The 12,895-nt window shown below is 38.9% G+C and overlaps 1 protein-coding gene across 1 annotated transcript; it reads left to right on the top strand.

The window, feature by feature from the left end:
- The first annotated feature begins 12,113 nt into the window (after positions 1-12,113).
- Positions 12,114-12,632, top strand: LOC147448974 (uncharacterized). The gene is made up of 2 exons (XM_086521488.1): positions 12,114-12,224; positions 12,282-12,632. The coding sequence occupies exons 1-2, from the start codon at positions 12,114-12,116 to the stop codon at positions 12,630-12,632; spliced, it is 462 nt and encodes a 153-aa protein (XP_086377614.1).
- Positions 12,633-12,895: the final 263 nt, after the last annotated feature.

Below are 12,895 nucleotides of genomic sequence, written 5' to 3'. Positions count from 1 at the left end.
CTAACCATAGATTCTTCCAATCCTTCTCTCGCTTTGAATAGGCTTTCTACTATGCCTGGGTTCTTCTTCGAAGGGATTAGTCGTTCTCTTGGACATTGGTCCATTAGGAATATTCCCTTGAGGAGTCATGTCTGCCATCTCTCTGATCACTTCATCTCTTGTTATCGCTCTCCAGAGCCTCTTTGGAATTCTCGTACAAATTCGCGTGTTTGGTGGAGGTATCTGTGGTTCTTGATTGACCAAAAATCCACCTATGTCTAATGCAGTACATGGATTTGTGCTTTCTATAGCTCTGTATTCTCATCCATACTTGTCAAAAACTATAGATCTCCTTTGATAGTTGACTCCGTATGTATAGACGTATAAGAGCTTGTAATTTGTCAGCTCTTCTAGGTAGGGCTTTGAGCACCTATAAAGGTTTACCTCATTGTTGTCAATGTATCTATACAATCCTTCACTATCATGATTTTTCATCCAAACTCTCTCAGAAAAATTGGTCTTTATCAATTGCAAGTTTGGAAGATCCATTATGGGCAGATGCTCCTCTATCATTGGGATTCTGACCTTGTATAAATTGAGTTTGATTCTAAAGAGAACATGATCTCTTGATTTAACAAATTTAGCTTGAGGGAAGAAGACTTATTCCAAAGTAAGTGCTTTGATTAGGGAAAAGTTGAAACTTTGTCCAAAACCGCGATCGTTTTCTCACAATTCTCTCAAATTGTCGGTTTTAGACACCCCTAAATTTCGAATATCGGTAGCTCAAGTTATGGCCAATGCTTGGAGACTTCATACGCGTATGATGTCTACTGACTTAGAATTGCTTCAAACTCTAACTGTAGACTCTCCTTGATGTAATCTATCAACTCTGAGTCTCAGTTTGTGATTCTGACACTTTTAGCTAGGTCTATCAGTCCTTTTTTTGTTAGGTTGCTTGCAACTTTTCGGGAAGGTTTACTAAGCCAAAAGTGACCCAAATTGAATGAAACTTAGTCTCTAGTCCTATTTTAAGGTGGAAAAAAATTATGTGATTTCATATGCAAATTTTGACTTTAAATTTGGCACTTGACACATCAAACACGTATGATGTTTTTTGTGGCAAAAGGAAGTGAGTTTTGTCCCACTGGCTCCTTATCATTCAAGCAACTCTCAACAACTTTCAAAATTCAAATTGAAACCTTTTTGTGCAAGTTATGGACAATACAAGCATGAATTTTGCCCAATATCTGTCTTTTGGCACTTTTTAACCAAAAATGAAATTTTGGCTAGGGACCTCTTTTATGCTCTATAACACTAGAGTATACTAAGATGTCTGGTTTGACCCAAATCTGGCCTCTAAGACATCATATGAGTATGATGGCTTTTGGCTCATATTTCACTTATGCTTCCACCCAAGGTACTCCTTGATGCAGACAACAAGAATATGTTATCACAACAAATTTTGGATGCCAAAATTGCTCAAAATCACCACTTTTTCACCTTTATCTTCTTGGATCTGCAAAAATCTCTTTACATGCAAAAGTATGTGTTTAAATGAGCCGAAATTTTTCAAGCAAGCTTAACACATCATTTTCCAACCCCCTATGTGGTCAACAGTGTAATTGGAATGTCAGATCTGGTCTTGAGACATCATGCACGTATGATGTCTATGTGCTTAGAATTGGCCCAAGCTTGGTCTCTAAGCTTGTTTTGTTGTGCTTTACAACCTGGTAAGCTCACATTTCAATTTTGGTCCCTAAAAGTGCCCTTTAGACATCACACGCGTATGATGTCTAACTGGTCAGTTTGAAGTAAATTTCACTCCAGAGGTTCCTCACTACATTGGCAGCTCACGGCAAGTTTTAGAATTGAATTTGACCAGTTTTTGTGCAAGTTACGATCAATTCAAGCCTTTACTTTTCCTAGATGTGTCTTGTGGTCTTTGCAAGCCCAAAAATGCTTCAAATTTAATGAAATTTGGCCTATATGCTTCCTAAATGTTCTAGATCACAAGGGTGCACTCAATTGTAACTTTTGACCTCAGATCTGGCTTCTAAGACATCATATGCGTATGATGTCCAAGTGGTCAGAATTTAGTTATGTTTCTACCGGAGGTGTTTCTTAGCGTGTAGAACAAGAATATGTGTTCACAACAAATTTTGGATGTCAAAATTGCACAAAATCGTCAGTTTTTGACAAGGAAATCCCTGAAAGAGTAAAATCCCCTTAACTCTCAATCTATAAGCCCAAATGATATGAAATTTGGTGTATGTGCCCAACACAACATACAGAAGATAGGTATAATGTCAAAAGTTCAAACTGCTGCCAGAATCACCCATGAGACATCATACGCGCCCATGAGACATCATACGCGTATGATGTCCAAGTTTACAAAATTTTAATTTTTGTATACAGAACCCTTGCAAATGCCCTCTTATATTCACAACACCAATTAGTCATGCAAAAATGCCAACAGAAAAGTTGTTTATTGCATTTTTACCCTCAAAAGTAGACTTTTTAGAGATTGTGAATGCAACAAGCACTTAAGCAAATAAATCAATGATGAACAGCTCTGGATCAAAATCACATAAATTACCTAAAGCTACTCCTACAAATCCTATAGGGTTTTGCATTTATAAGTAGCAAAAATCTTCAATGCCACACACGGACTAGCAAACGCTTTTATCACCTCACAAATCATTAGACCACCAACAACTACTCTAATCTATAACTAGTACTACCAATCCTAACTACATCTACCTAGTCGCAGACCCTCGGCAAGACACACGCTTCTTGGCTATCCACTTGATCTCAAAATAACCTCTTCCGGATCCACTTAAGAAAAATGTTTTCTTTAGCCGAAACTATAGTAAGCAACCATCACACGAGTGTTAGTAGGAGTACCTACCTAAGTCCTTGTGTCCTCGGCAACGGCGCCAATATTGCGAGAGCGAATCACACCACCCATAAAGTGCATGCAACACAACCTAGATCAACAAAATGTCAATCAAGGACACAGATGACATGATATACACACACGGTGGAGATCTCTTTAGCTTGTCAGGCTGAGATTGTAATGTACCCAATATTTTTCAATAAAAACTATTTCATTTACTTTGAAAAAATTGTTTAAGGTTCGCATCCTATTAAGTCATAGAGCGGTCTAACAAAACGATCGGATCAAAATCTGGAACTATTAATAATGTCTCTTATTCACTTGAAACAATAGATTGATATGGGAAACTTAAGTCTCAAGACTATTTCTAAAGATAAGAGTTGACCCTCAAGAAAGAAGGAGTATTTTTAGGAAAGGAGGAGTATTTTTAGAAGAGAAGGAGCACTTTTAGGAAAGAAAGAGGAGTGAGTCAAGTTTAGAGAATCTTTTCTTGGAAGCTAAGGTTCTTATAAAATTAAAGACTCAAAATCGTGCATCAGGATACGTGTCCAAAAATTCTCTTTAAAAAATTAATTAATAGCCACACGAACGAGCACGAACTTATCTCTCTGCTTTTTGCTATTCTTAGATTTTGATTTTGGCATTGAGAAACTATATAAAGATCCCTCTCCTTTCACTTTGAAGACACACACAGAAGTTCTTAGAAGGGGAAGCTACCTTGCCTTTACGTTGGAGTTACCTTCTCTCCCTCAACCCATCTCCATCTCCAACTCCTTCTCTACGATCATCGCTGCCCCTCAAATTCTTGAGTTCTCTTTCTCTCTTTCCCCCCTTCTCTTTCACAATACAATGGCCCTGTAGCGAGTGACTCAAAGCTCGAAGGACGCTCATACCTCTCCACCTCCAAGAAAGAAGCTAATGAGAACCCAGAGACAAAGAAAACAAAAACTGAGGTGAGTCTAGAGATGGGTGAACCAAATACCAATGCACCTAGTCAGAAAACCAAGAGCAAATGAAATAGATGGAAAGCTAGAAAATCTAGAATGAAAGCAAGTAGGGAACGAGGGCAAAAATCCCTAGAAGGTGATGAGTTTACCCAAGCTAAAGAGGTGATAAGACAACATGAGGAGATAGTTGCACCTTCTCTTAAGCAGATGTCTCAACCTCCAGAAGAACCATCCACATAAGAGAAACCGAGAAGTGCCAATTCGGGAGGATCAGTCTTGGTAGAAAAGGTTAATGAGCCATTAGATGCCCTCCTAAAAACCTATGAAACACGGCTCAAAAACAACCAAACCCAAGAACATATGTAAGGTCTCTACCTGCCCTAGAAGAGGGTTACCTATGTAAAATTTTAAGCCTAAATATCAGTTTGGCAAAAGATGCTATTTTTAGCAGGTTTCAATGATCAGATGTCATTTTTGTGTTGTGATCCTTGCAGAACTTTTACTTCTGGTCAAATTCAATTTTTGCAAAAAAATCCAAAAATAGAAAGTTTTTGACCCCTGCTATGGTCTAGGATCGACCGGCTCGTCAAACTATGCACCTACCAAGGTTTCTTTAAACATGGAGTCCGGACGTCCAAGGCTGCTATTTATGGCAGGTGGTCATATATGTTACCTGCAGGTCTGTCTCGAGTTAGCATGTTTTAGAATTGAATTTGGGTTAGTGTAAGTTTAGTTAGCCTAAGGGTAGCATTTTCTAAGGTATGTATGGCATGATTGTGGATGTGCATGCATGGGTATACATGGGCATGGGTGTGCATGCATGGTCATGGATATGCATGGCATGTGTCCCCATCATGTATGGCCATGGGTCATAAGCATGGCTAGTCTTGTGACAAGTGTTAGGTTAGGCATGGAGAATGTAGCATGGCCTAGATAAGGTAGCACATGGGTCAAGAGTGAGGTGTGGCCTAGTATTGGCAATGGAGCATGGGCTTAGGACACCACACCCCCTCAATATAGCAAAAAGTTAGCGCTACCTCCCCTTGTGGAAATTGATTTTTCCAAGTGTGTGAGAAAGAGAAAGAGAGAGGGAGTATAGGCAAGTGAGAACACCTCACTAGGAAACCCCCACACCTAGCATGGCACTTGGAGGTGTGTGTGTGTGTTTGTGCGTGTATGGGCTCTCTAGTTACGATTTTAGCAAGGAAAATCGACCCTCCTTGAGGGGGATGCCTATATAAGTGTAGCTCACCCCTCTCTAGTAGACACACAAACCCCCAAGTCTTACAAGAAGGTGATGCTGCTGGAGCTTCCATTGGAGGAGCTTACCTACATCAATTAGCACACACAAGGAGGCTTAATCAAGGTAATTAATTCAAGTTATGTTACTCTAATTTCTCCATAGCCTCTTCTCTCTGGAGGACCTATGTTGAGCCTACCCTATTCTATTATTTTTGCTAGCTGGTTATAACATATTTTCTACTCCCTAGTGTCTATTAATGCGGGTGATTATCAATAGACTCTTACCTATTGATCATTCCCTTCCTTGTCGGATTAAGGAGCACTAAAGCTACCCTAATCTCTCAAGGAGATCTAAATTCTCTTAATTATGCATAATTAATGTTTAATTGTTTCCTACCCACTTATGTAATTTTAGTACATGATTAAGAAGGAATTAATCTCCCCTCTTATGCTCTAGTTAATACATGATTAAAGGGTGAAATCAACCTCTCTTTGTGCATTAAATTCTTCCATGATTATGTTCCCTTGTGCATTAAATATTATATATGATTAAAGTTCTATTTGCACTAATCTAATTGCACATATTTATGCATGGTAAAGTAGATTTTGATCCTCTTTTTCACCCAAGTCTATGCATGGTTATAGGCATACATTGTGCATAGTATTGCTGAGTCAAAAGTGATCCATGGATGTGATTCCTATATTGCATATGGTAGATGTAGTTATGGTAATATTATGGGAAACATTATCCATGTGTGTTTATGGTAAGCTTGTTTTCTTCATTCATGGTCAAGTGACTAGATTAGGGAAGAATTACCCTCCTTTCTATGTAACATTAGATACCTAATTAGGGCAAGAAGTCTTTTACTCTAAATCACTTGTGCATTACAACATGTCAATTAATCTTAGCTATTTTCCCCCTTCTCAATGTTGCTTTACACAAGTTGATGTGTGATTAACCATAACTCAAATCAACTTCTACTTGAGGAAAGATATGTCTTAAAAGCATTTCATTGCACTCTCCTAGATGTAGAGTATTGTTATGAGTAAGATTAGGTACTCTTTTTCCTAATCCTTGTGGATGCCTAATCATTGTTGATATGGTTACTTGATACCATATTTTAGCCCTTCTTTCTTTGGAGTTTTTAAACCCAAAGTAGTGAGATATGGCCCCCAAGAGGACATGTTTTGGTGCTAACGACCACGAGGCGTGAACTAGCAACATGGTAAACAATGGTAAAGCACCGATGAGAGAAGAAATTCCGGCCATCTCACGAGGCATCGAGTAGGAAATTCATGAGGTAGGATGGATTTTATTTTGTAACTTACATAAGCATTGCATCACGGTAATTTTAGGAATGTCTAAACTCCCCATAATATGTTGGAAATCCAACTAAGACAACGACATTAATATTTTAATGATTTTATCTAAGTTTAAGTTTAAATTAAATAGGAAAGAAATGTTTTATGGAAAGAATGTTTGAGGTAGGAAAGACTGATTGCTAGAAAAAATTATCTCAACCAAATTTCATTCATTATTCCAATGTCGAATTAGTCTGAACCCCCTATTGATCACAGGGCGGTAGCTCGCAAAGTTATTGCAAGAGCTAAATCCATGAATTTCTTTTTATGCAATGGATATGTCCATGGCTTGCTTTTGATGCGGTGGATACATGATTGTATTTGGAGAGTTAGTTCAGGAATTGGGTGGATCATGGACTGGTTGTATGGGCGACCAGTTGACAACGGGTGGAGTTAACACTCACTAGAGGTCCTACGACTCCAGGACATTGGGATTTTTAATGAAGTATTGTTTATTGAGTACTTTTTCCTAGGAAAGATATGTTTTGGTGCTGATTTTTCTTGATTAAAAGGAAATTGTCTTAAGGAACTTGTGTCGAGAAAATTTAACGAAGGAACCCTAAGTGTTGAACAACAATGTGTTAGTAATTAGGTCACACAAAGACTTTGTGTGAGTGCGGGGGGGAAAGTGGGGGCTTGGCTCGGGTTGCCAAAGCCTACGAGATGGGTGGTCCCGATCAGTCGAGAACTCTCTGCCCTGTGTGATAGAGTACGAAATTAGATATCTTATCATGCCAGAGTGGTATGAACTTGGTGTATGTGCCTCTGAAAGCTACGGGGAAAAAGGAATCGAAGTTTCTTCTCCTCCTAGAAAATGAGATTAGGATCAATAGTACGTAGTTATGCTTCCCCTGTGGGGTGGAGCTACATTCTTTTCACTGATGGCTTGGACTCAACTCACTAAGTGATGAGAGACCATGCACTAGTTTTCTTCTTAGCCTTTATTTTTGTTTGCTTCCTTATAGGATCTAGCGACCGTCAGGTGTCCTCCGGTTTTGTCAAGGTGAGATGGGGAAGGGACCTCACAGCTGGTATCAGACCTTAAGGTTCAGAGACTAGGTTAGTTTGGAAAAATTTGTACTGTCTGAAAATTAAAAAAAAACAAGATAAATTGGATAGCTAATCCGAGGCTTATGCGTCAATATTTCAGGAAGATCCTACGGTTGAATATCGCAATTCCTAGTCTTCAAGCTTATTTATGAGAGTGCATGTCATTCTCTGAACTATCTCTTTTGATGGAGCGTGATGGAGTTACTGATGAAGGATTACACTCCTCATTCGACTCAAATAGATAAAGGCTGGGAGCTCAACTGTAGCAATGAAGGCAAGATTTATTACATCATTGCTTGGAAGCTGGGATGTCTTACCACGGACTTAAAGAAACTACTTAAAGAAACTGCATTGGATAGAGGAACTGACAGTAGTTCAATTGTACTACTTCTTGGGTACAAACTCGACTATCAATGTTCCCACTTATCCAAGATGCGCGGAGAAACCCCTGAACGAATGGCTATGGGAGAAAGTGGTAAAGATAATTTCATATCAAAGACTCAAAACTTTTTCTATTCCTCAAAATACCCCTAAGAATATGGATCTTGTAATTTACTTCCCAAATTTCAATGAGTATAGGAACTACTATACAAATCAGTTAGAGGATTGTAGGAATGTGACTACAAACACCCATCATTTGTATCACCATATTCCAAGCCAACCGGCTATGCGGATTCTTTAGATGCTGCATAAATTTGTAATAAGTTAGGATGAGATATCCTAAGCCTCTTTTGTAAGGCTATCCTTGTAAATATTCACTTTATGAATAAAGAACCAATTCTTTTGAATTGAGTGTCTTGATCTTGTGTCTATTCTAAAGTAAATCTTAATTGTGTGATAAATCTTTAAATTTGTCAGTCTACCGATCTTATGAAATCATGTAGGTACCTCCTTCTGCTCTTTATACCACGGTTCAGGAGAAAAAACTTCTTCTCAAGAAAGCGCAACCCCCCAGCTTCAAAGGTGAAGGGATTAACGTGGAACGAGATGTAGAGGTTTGGATTGAGGCCATGGAGGATTATTTTGAAGCTGCGGGAACTCATCCACAGAATCAAACTATGCTTGCCATGCTCCCACTTACAGGAGATGCCAAAATATGGTGGAAACAACATTGCCGAGACTCCCACATTGTTGAATCTTCTCAGTCATGGGAAGAAGTTAATACTGTGGTGACCGAATGCTACTTACCGCCAGCTCATAGGGCCATCAAAATGAATGAATTTTTCTCACTCAAGCAATTTTCCTTGACTATAGAGGAGTATTACTCCAAGTTTATGACTCTAAAAAGATATGCGCCAAAGATGACCTTGGAACAACAAGTGGCCAGGTTCTGCCAAGGCCTCATAGAACCATTGAATAGTAGATTGGAAGCCCTTAGACCAACAACATTGCAAGATGCTTTGTTAAGATCCAAGCCGTTAGCTGTGGAAATCATAAAAGCTGCTCAGGGAAGAAGAAATTACTTAGCAAAGAGGGCTAGACCGAATAATTGATATAACAGATCAACAGACCTTGCTTATCTGAATCGTCCCGTGGTAGCTACTTCAACTGCTATCAAATTTCCTAATGTGCGCTAATATGAATGCCAAGAGTACGGCCATTATAGGAAAAAATGTCCCAAGAAGACTTGTGCATCCGATGCAAATGTAGTACCTCTCAATGCCAATGGAAGAGGTCAACCGAATGATCATGGAGGACGAGGAAGAGGAGGTAGAGGACCAGGATGTGGAGTAGTTGCTAGGGTAAATGCTGCAGTTGGACAATCGACTGTAGGAGATAAAGCAAACGAAAGGGCAGTGCTGCATGCTGCCAGAGATAATCTTGGTGCTCGCCAACAGTACGCCGTAATTCAAGCTCCTGGAATGCGCCAAAGTGATGAAGTTTGGAATGTGGAAGTACGCATTCATTTCTATCTCCTAGATGCATGAGAAAGTTAAATCTAAGCCAGTATCCTACAAGTAGACTAGTAGTACAACTAGATAATGGGAAGGAAGTGTTATCTCAACATTCTGCAGGCTTGATAGATTTTGAATTAGGGGGATATGCTACTTCTGTGCAGCTCTGTACTTTACCTTTAGGAATTTGTGCAGCTCCGTACTTTACCTTTAGGAATTTATGACAGAATTCTAGAAATGGACTGGTTGAAAAAGAACCAAGTCTATATTCATTGTGCTCAGGGAAACTTTACGTTCATAGATAACCTCGGGAATGAAGTTCTAGTTCAAGGGAAAAATGGGATGCCAAGGCTCATCTAGTTAAAGCCAATAGACTTCTAAAGGGACTTAAGAAGGGACAGCAGATTTACGCTGTAAATCTTAACAAGGTGGGACAATCAGATTCAAACTTTCACCCAGAATGGTTGAAAAATTATGTCGATGTTTTCCCAGAAGATTTGACCAATTTGCAACCATATTGTGAGGTAGACCATGAGATAGAAACTATACCAGGGTGTGAACCTGTTTCTAAGAGACCATACAAGATGTTGTTACCAGAAGCTATAGAACTTTAAGACTAATTGAGCAAGGGTTCATTAGACCTAATACTTCTCCTACGGGTGCACCAGTTCTTTTTCAAAAGAAGAAGGATGGATCTTTGCAGCTATGCATAGATTATCGTGGGCTTAACCAAGTGCCTGTCAAGAACAAGTATCCGAGTCCGAGAATTGAAAAATTGTTGGATAGACTCCATGGATCCAAGATCTTTTCAAATATTGATCTTCGATCAGGATATTATCAGATCAAAATCAAAGAATCAGACGTGCCAAAGACAGCTTTTAATACTAGGTATGGGCATTATGAATTCACAGTTATATCCTTTGGTCTTACAAATGCACCTGCAAGCTTTAATCGACTAATGCAGGATATCTTTAGACCTTACTTGGATGAATTTGTCCTAGTCCTTTTTTATGACATTTTGGTTTACTCTAAAGACAAAGCAAAGCATGAAGAACATGTCCGAAAAGTCTTAGAAATTCTACGTCAGCATCAGCTTTATGTTAAGGAAAGCAAGTGTATTTTCTATACTCCCCAAGTTGATTATTTAGGTTTCATTATATCCACTGATGGAGTCTCAGTTGACTCCGAGTAGATCAAGGATATAGTGGATTGGCCTCCGCCTTCTTCTGTCAGTGAAGTCAGAGGATTTCTTGGAATTACAAGGTGGTACAGGATTTTTGTCAGAGATTATGCTCTTATTGCAGCACCTTTGACAGGAGTTCTGAAGAAATGAATGCAAATTGATTGCAAAGCAGAGCATGAAGCTAGTTTTGTAGAGTTAAAGAGATATTTAGTGTCCTCCTGTTTTAAAGCTTCCAGATTTCAATAAGGATTTTGAAGTTGTGATCGACGCCAACAATCTTGCCTTAGGAGGAGTTCTTACTCAAGAAGGTAGACCAATAGCTTTTACCTCTCGCAAACTCAGAGATCATGAGAAGAATTATCCGACTCACGATCTAGAACTTCTCGCTATCATCCATGCATTGAAGATATGGAGACATTATCTCTTGAGTCGCAAATTTCAACTAGTTTTCAACCACAAGAGCTTAAAGTGGATATTTACGCAACCCAACCTCAACATGAGACAAAGGAGGTGGATTGAAATTTTTGAAGAATACGATTTTCATATCAAGTACCGACCTGGGAAGAACAATGTAGTTGCAGATGGACTCAGTCGTAAATCTTTCCTCAGTGCTATCTCTATACCTAATATTCCTATTCTGGAAAGGATTAGAGAAGCTTCTTCAAATGATCCAGAGTATCAGTGACTGTTAGTGTAGATTCAACAAGGCCAAGGATCTAAAAAGTAACTTTTAGACCAGCGGACTATTCTCTTCAAGGGGAATTTCTTTATCTTGTACAAAGACTTTATGTACCTAAGGATCCAGCACTAAAGGAAGCAATTTTATTTGAGGCTCATGATAGCCCGACTTCCGGACATCCAAGGTATGCAAAGACCTTGAACGCAGTCAGAAGGAGTTATTTTTTGCCAGCAATGAAAGGTGATGTTCTTCGTTACGTAAAGCAGTGTTTATCTTGTCAGCAAATTAACGCCGAACAAATCAAGCTTGTTGGGGAACTCAGACCTCTTGATATACCTCAAATGAAATAGGAGCGTATCAATATGGATTTTGTCACCGGATTCCCTTCTGTTGGAGGCTATGATTCTGTATTTGTGGTTGGCAATATGCTCACTAAGGTGGCTCACTTGATACCTTTCAAGACAACCTACAATCTTCTAACATTAGTAGGGTTTTCATCAAGGAAATCTTTAGGCTTCACGGGTTACCGAGAAGAATCGTCAGTGATAGAGATGCGAAGTTTACTTTGGAGTTTTGGACTTCTCTTTTTCAAGCAATTGAAACTCAGTTATGCTTCAGTACAACATATCATCCTCAAATTGACCGACAGACTAAAAGGGTAAACCAAGTGATTGAGGATATTCTTAGAGCTTACTGTTCACAAGACCTAAGGAAATGGTTACAACATCTTTCTTTAGTAGAGTATGCTTATAATTCTTTTGATCATAGAAGCATAGGAATGTCACCATTCAAGGCACTCTATGGACAAGTGTGTATAGCTCCACTGAACTTGTTTTATCCAACTATTAAAGTGGAGACCTCAAAGAAAATGTTAGAAGACATGGAAGCGCAGACTAAAGCAATTCGCAAGGATATTCAGGCAACTCAGGACAGACAAAAGCATTATGCAGACAAGAAAAGATTTGAAAGAAATTTTAAGTTAGGGGATAAGGTATTTCTTATGGTTAAACCTAAGTGAAGTAATCTATCCTTGGGAAATTTCAAGCAGCTTAGCCCAAGATACGGTGGACCTTATGAGATTGTAAAGGTTGTAAGTGACCAAGCTCACAAGTTGCAGTTACCCTCAAACCTTAAAGTTCATGACGTTTTTCACGTAAGTTTTCTTAAACCCTATATTTTCAATCCTGATCATCTAGTAGATGCAGAACGATTCAGTATTCCTGCTCAAGGCGTTCTCGAGCTACAACCTGATTACATCCTTGAGACGTGGGAAAGAAAACTAAGAAATAGGAATATCATCGAACATCTAGTCAAATGGAAAGATTTTCCAGAAGAAGATGCAACGTGGGAAGATCAACTAACACTTCAGAGGGATTACCCAGACTTACCCTTGAGATGAGGGCATCTCAATTCTTTCACGTTGGATAGAATGTAAGGTCTCTACCTACCCTAGAAGAGGGTTACCTAGTAAAATTTTAAGCCTAAATATCAGTTTGGCAAAAGATGCTAGCAGATTTCAGTGATCAGATGTCATTTTTGTATTGTGATCCTTGTAGAACTTTAAATTTGGGTCAAATTCAATTTTCGTGAAAATTTTTCAAAAATTGAAAGTTTTTGACCCCTGATATGGTCTAGGATCGATCGGCTCGTCAAACTGTGCAT

The sequence above is a fragment of the Adiantum capillus-veneris genome, chromosome 10 (assembly GCF_014529385.1).
Source record: "Adiantum capillus-veneris isolate H3 chromosome 10, ASM1452938v2, whole genome shotgun sequence".
Classification (NCBI taxonomy): domain Eukaryota; kingdom Viridiplantae; phylum Streptophyta; class Polypodiopsida; order Polypodiales; family Pteridaceae; genus Adiantum; species Adiantum capillus-veneris.
This window is presented reverse-complemented; position numbering and strand designations above follow the sequence as displayed.

Excerpts from the sequence above, each read along its gene's own strand:
- LOC147448974 (XM_086521488.1), top strand. The coding sequence starts at position 12,114 with ATGGAAGCGCAGACTAAAGCAATTCGCAAGGATATTCAGGCAACTCAG. Across the intron at positions 12,225-12,281 it reads ATTTTAAGTTAGGGGATAAG|CTTAGCCCAAGATACGGTGG; the intron begins GTATTTCTTATG and ends AATTTCAAGCAG.